General features: G+C 49.7%; 1 protein-coding gene across 2 annotated transcripts; it reads right to left on the bottom strand.

Annotated features, from left to right (window-relative positions):
• Window positions 1-523: 523 nt before the first annotated feature.
• Id1 (inhibitor of DNA binding 1, HLH protein) lies at window positions 524-1,712 on the bottom strand. 2 transcript variants are annotated; one of them, XM_031372288.1, is made up of 2 exons: window positions 1,189-1,712; window positions 524-963 (listed from the first exon to the last, which is right to left on the bottom strand). In XM_031372288.1, exons 1-2 carry the CDS (start codon window positions 1,596-1,598, stop codon window positions 909-911), a joined length of 465 nt encoding a protein of 154 aa, XP_031228148.1. In that variant the 5' UTR covers window positions 1,599-1,712; the 3' UTR covers window positions 524-908. The 2 variants fall into 2 exon arrangements, with proteins under 2 accessions (XP_031228148.1, XP_031228149.1); XM_031372289.1 differs by having other exon boundaries at window positions 1,194-1,711.
• Between the last annotated feature and the right edge of the window lie 3,960 nt (window positions 1,713-5,672).

Raw genomic sequence — 5,672 nt, 5'->3', positions numbered from 1 at the left:
GGCAGGAGCCCTAGGGCAGCCTGCTGGCATCCAGAGAAAGGTGGCTCTGCAGGGATGAGGGGGCAACAGAAGTCCTGCTTCAGGCAAGCTATGACCGTAGGCAGGCCCTTTTCATTAAGTCTCATCGTACACAAACCCCTGCCCTTGGTAAGGAAATGAATGGTTCAGTGACCCGCTTTTCCAACTTGAATGGCTTGAATACTCCCCGGTCCAGAGCAGGGGACCCAGCAGGTCCATCTGCATTTTAACAACCTCCCTGGGTGATCCAGATGGCCTAGGAACCACGTTGAAAGCCCTACTATAGGTCTAGAGGATTTGATTTTATGACACCGGGGAACAGGGAAATGGCCAGTGATGAGGGAAAGAATAGACATTAAAGACACCGGAAACACTCATTCAGGTCGGTAAGAATGACAGCCCAGATGTGCCCATCCAATCCCCCAGATTCTCAACACCAGCTGGGAAAATGGTCAGAGGTCACTCCCGTCCCGGCCCTCCCCCCATCCAAGAAGTCACTGCAACGTTATCTAAAGTGTTTGTTTAATAACAACAAAAAACCCACCCCCATAGAACTATTGTAAAACAATATTTTCAGCCAGTGATCATTGTAATATACAATACAAAACATTTCCTCAGAAATCTGAGAAGCACGAAATGTGACCATTTTAAAAAAAATGTCTGCTTTTTCAAAAAACAGAAACACTCGGGGTTGATTAACCCCCTCCCCAAAGTCTCTGGAGGCTGAAAGGTGGAGAGGGTGAGAGACTCCATTGATCTAACCCTCTACCCCATGGACAGATACGCCGAGAGTCCCGTGGCCGCGGTAGTGTCTTTCTCCGGGATCCCTTGGGGAACCGAGAGCACTTTTTTCCTCTTGCCTCCTGAAGGGCTGGAGTCCATCTGGTCCCTCAGTGCGCCGCCTCAGCGACACAAGATGCGATCGTCGGCTGGAACACATGTCGCCTGTGAACACCAGAGCGAGATAAGGTATGAGACCCACTACAAGGCACAAGGAGGGGAGAGGCATTCCTATTTCTCTACTCCAGGAGGCACGATGGAAGCGCGAGCTTTTTCCTACTAGTCGCCTCTAAATAGCTAAAAATGCCTGAAAAGGGGGACACCCGCCCCCTCCTCGTCCCCGTGGCCTCAGCTTCCCACTGGAGAATAATGTAATACTCTGACTCGGACCTCACCTCGGCCGCCAAGGCACTGATCTCGCCGTTCAGGGTGCTGAGCGGGGCGCGGACGGGCAGCCCCCGGCCTCCGGCGGTCCCGACTTCAGACTCGGAGTTCAGCTCCAGCTGCAGGTCCCTGATGTAGTCGATAACATGCTGCAAGATCTCCACCTTGCTCACTTTGCGGTTCTGAGGCAGGGTGGGCACCAGCTCCTTGAGGCGTGAGTAGCAGCCGTTCATGTCGTAGAGCAGGACGTTCACCTGCTGCTCGTCCAGCAAGGCGGGCAGGCGCGTCCCAGCGCAGCGCGAGATGGCTACGCTTTGCTCCGACAGACCAAGCACCACCTCGCCCGCCGTCCTGCCCGCCTTCAGCGAACAGCTGGGGCCTGCAGCGGCCGCGGCACTGCCACTGGCGACCTTCATGATCCCGAGGACAGGCGGAGGGGAGCGGAGGAGCCTGAGAACAGAGTGTAGGAAGAGACCAAGAAGTTGCAGAAAGGTTGTACAATGAAAGGGCTGAGCGCTGGGGCCAGTCTTTTATAAGGGCGGACCAAGGGCGGGTTCAGAATGTTCAAAAGCAACCAATAGGCTGATGGAGGCGTGGCTTAGCGCGCCCTCGGGTCCCACCTCTGAATCAGCTAGTGACCCCTTAGGCTGTTGAAGAGGTGATGGGGCTCAAGAACTGTGAGGATGTGAAGGCATAGGCAGAGGAGATAGTGGGCTCTTCCCTAAGGAAGTAAAGAGGCTAAGCTAATTTTGCGGTTAACAAAAAGACCCCAGGAATCAGCTTCTCACGGTCTCTCACTTCTCCAGGTCCATTTTGCAGATTAAACAGGAACGGGGAAGTGGCTGGCTCTGGGTTGGCCAGTGACTCAGGACTAGCCAAGGATTCCCAGATGCTGTCGGAAGACTGAGCTGTGATCTCTACTTATTAAAAGCCGAATTTTATTTTATATTATTTTATATTTACTTTGGAGGGTTTGCTGATTTTTTTTTTTTGAGTGAGTCTCACATAACCCATGCTAGACTCGGAACTTGCTATGTAGTGGAGAATGACCTTAAAATTAAGATGTTCCTTGCTCTGACTCCCAGGTGCTGCGATTCCACATCATGTTTTGAGACAGGTTTCAAAGCAGGCTCTCTTTTACTCTGAACTCCGTGCCTGACTCAATTTCTAGAAAAATGAACTGTAAAGTCCCTAGGAACAGGACCTAGGTAGGCTGAACTGGGAGAAATACTAGGAACCTCTTTAAAGCGGAGGACAGAATCTGAGACCTGAACTAGATAGACGGTCGCGGTGGAGTGGAACTACAGCCCCCAATTCTACCCTGGATTTGCAGCCTCTTGCAGAAAGGTTCCAAATCTGCAGCAGCTGGTGTTTTTTTTTTTTTTGTTTTTTTTTTTTAATTTTTTTCTACTCTTTTTGCAAGATTTTTTTCCCTTCTTGAAGGCCTCCGAGCAAGCTCTCCCTCCCACGGCGCAGCAGCTGCGGAGATCACCCCCTCCCTTTCCTTTCCCGGGCTGGTCTGTGTCAGCGTCTGAACAAGCGGCTCAGACCGTTAGACGCCAGGCCCGTGACGTCACCCATTCATAAAACCCGGACGGGCTGTCAGGCTGGCGCCGCGCGGGCGGTCGCCATGGAGACGGCAAACTGGGCTGGAGCATTCTCCGCTCTCCCCCCCCAACCCCCACCCCCGCCCCTGAGCCCGTCACCTGCAGTCTTAGGGCGGGAAGCCTGGGAATGCTTTCCTCGTGGGTGCGGTTGCTGACCAAGGGTCAACTTACCTCCCCGCCCCACACCTGCCGAGTCTCCCCCACCCAGCCCCACAGCTCGGGCGGTTTGGGAGGTTTTCTCACACCCTGCCACCCCAAACCCCTCAGGACCGAGGCCCCTCCCCAGCTGAGTTGGATTCCTTCGCTGAGATTACAGGTGTGCTCTGCCACATCATGTTCATGTACTGAGACAGATTTTAAGGCTGGTTCTCTTTTATTCTGGACTCTGAAGCTGACTCAATTTCTAGAAAATGAACTGTAAAGCCCCTAGGACTAGGACCTAGATCTGTTGAACTGGGAGCAAACAGTTAAGGTCTCAGAGAACAGAATCTGAGACCTGAACTAGATAGAAGGGTAACGGCGTAGATGCCTCTCATGTTCTCTCTGAGCTGTACCTTGCTCTCTGCCTGGTTTCTATAATACCCACGACCATTTGCTGCTCTCTCAGTTAGAGCTGTGTGAAGTTTGCCTTTATCTATTGTAGCTCTCTTCACAACACTATAAGAGAAAATTTTGTTAGTTTATTTACAAAAGAACGGGTGCCTTAAAACCTCCCAGGATCCTTAGCTGTTGCCCTAGAATCATTGGTACATCTAGGACACAGAGTCACCCAGGGGATGTGTAGCTCAGTTGGAGGGCAGCTTGTCCACCATGCTGGAAGCCCTAGGTTGTTTCCTCAGCATGGTATAAAACCTGGTGAGGGGGCACATGCCTACAATCCTAGTACTCAGAAGGCGGAGGCAGGAGGATCAAGTGTTTATCTTAAAAGGGTGTGGGTTGGGGTGAAGGGGGTTTGGAGGAGTGGCACAGGCCTTTAACCCCAGTAGTTGGGAGGCAGAGGCAGGTGGATCTCTGTGAGCTCAAGGCCAGACTGGTCTACAAATCAAGTTCCAGGACAGCCAGGCCTATTACACCCTGTCTCAAAAAACAGACAGACAGACAGACAGACAGACAGAATGAATGAATGAATAGTTTATCTTAAGCCACATTTCCTCAAGGCCAGCCTTGGTATAGGTGAGGGCCTGTCTCTCACTGTGCCTCCTAAAGACTGACTCCAGAGCCCTAGACAACCAGAAACAGGAAACAGATTTAGACTTGTCACTCGAAACTACTTTGAGAAACAGGGGTAAGTTATGCTCCCCAGGAGAGCATTAGAGTCATATTATAGAGTCCTTAGGTGATACTCCAGTCCCTTTTCCCTACAGCAAAGAATTCATACAAACACTTGGTGGAACGATGAACAGCCCAAAGCCTGTACCTCAGAAAACCAGAAACACTTACTCGTGAGACAGCTTCAAAGAACAGACTGTGACATCTGTAATCCAGCATTCCCCAAAGGATGAGGCAGGAGGACCCACAGGATTAGACATTTAAGGTCAGTCTATTCTAAAAAAGAAAAAGCAACATATTGATAATTAGCTGAACTCCTGGCTCCTCCTGGCTCCTCAGATCCTCACACACTCCAGTGTTTGCCAGCTGCTACCAATCCTATCACATTATGTTCGAGCTTTGCACTACTCAAAAGAATTGTGGGTTGTGGTGTGTGTGTGTGTGTGTGTGTGTGTGTGTGTGTGAGAGAGAGAGAGAGAGAGAGAGAGAGAGAGAGAGAGAGAGAGAGAGAGAGAGAGAGAGAGAGAGAGAGAGAGAGAGAGAGAGAGAGAGAAAGAGAGAGAGAGAGCTCACCAAGCAAAGGCACTTGCAGCCAAGCCTGATGGCAGGAGCTCAATACCTAGAAGCCATGTGGTAGATGAGCCCTGCAAGTTGTCCTCTGACGTGCACATGACACCTCCTCCTATATGAAAAATAAATAAAAACATAAAATTAAATAAGTAATTTAACAAAAGACTTGCTTAAAGGACTGGAAAGACACTAGGCAGCCAGAGAAGAAAATTGGAATATTAATCAATAACAACTAATTATTCATGGCCCCAAAGATTCTACTGACTGCTGTCAATTCTAGAGAAAACTAGGCTGACAGGCATAGAGCTCCCTGCCGTGCTGCTTCAAGAGTGGGATGCCACCCTGTCCCGTGGAGTCAGCCTTTGAAAAGCATTTGGGAGCAAAGAAAACAGATTGCAAGTTTGGAGACTGTCTAGACTATAGAGTAAGCTCAAGTTTGGTTGGAGCAATTGAGGAAGAGCCCATCTCAAATTTTAAATTTTAGGGAAAAAAAAACATACATTTTTTTTTTTAAAAAAGCTTGCTTGTTTGTTTGTGATGCCGCTCACTATGTAGCCCATGCTGGTCTTGAACTCACAGAGATCCACTTTGCTTCCCAAGCACTGTGATTAAAGGCATGTACCACCATACCTGGCCAAAAATGTAAACATCGTTAAAAGGTCAAGCCTGATGATTGACACCTATAATCCCAAGTGCCCCAGAGGCTGAGGCAGAAAGATGATTCCAAGTGGGAGGCTGATTTTGACTATACAGTGAAGTCCAGGTCAGTCTCAAGGGGAGGGAGGTATGTGTAAAGAAAAGGCTGGAGATGTAACTCAGTGGTAGAATTCTTATCTAGCATGTGCGAGGATCCAGATTCAACTCCCAGTACCACCAAAGAGGGAGAAGAAAAACTTTGTAACTAATAGGATTGACTGCCACTGTGAGAAGGTGTAAAATGACAAGATGGGCAATGTCTTTTTCCTTCTTCTCCTCCCCTCTCCTCCTCCCCCCTCCCCTTCCTCCTCTTCTTCTTCTTCTTCTTCTTCTTCGTCGTCGTCGTCC

Source organism: Mastomys coucha, unplaced genomic scaffold (assembly GCF_008632895.1).
Source record: "Mastomys coucha isolate ucsf_1 unplaced genomic scaffold, UCSF_Mcou_1 pScaffold15, whole genome shotgun sequence".
Taxonomy (NCBI): domain Eukaryota; kingdom Metazoa; phylum Chordata; class Mammalia; order Rodentia; family Muridae; genus Mastomys; species Mastomys coucha.
This window is presented reverse-complemented; position numbering and strand designations above follow the sequence as displayed.

Coding starts and splice junctions, on each gene's coding strand:
- Id1 (XM_031372288.1), bottom strand. CDS start 1,598: ATGAAGGTCGCCAGTGGCAGTGCCGCGGCCGCTGCAGGCCCCAGCTGT. Junction 964..1,188: donor GCCTTGGCGGCCGAGGTGAG/GTCCGAGTCAGA, acceptor TGGTGTTCACAG/GCGACATGTGTTCCAGCCGA.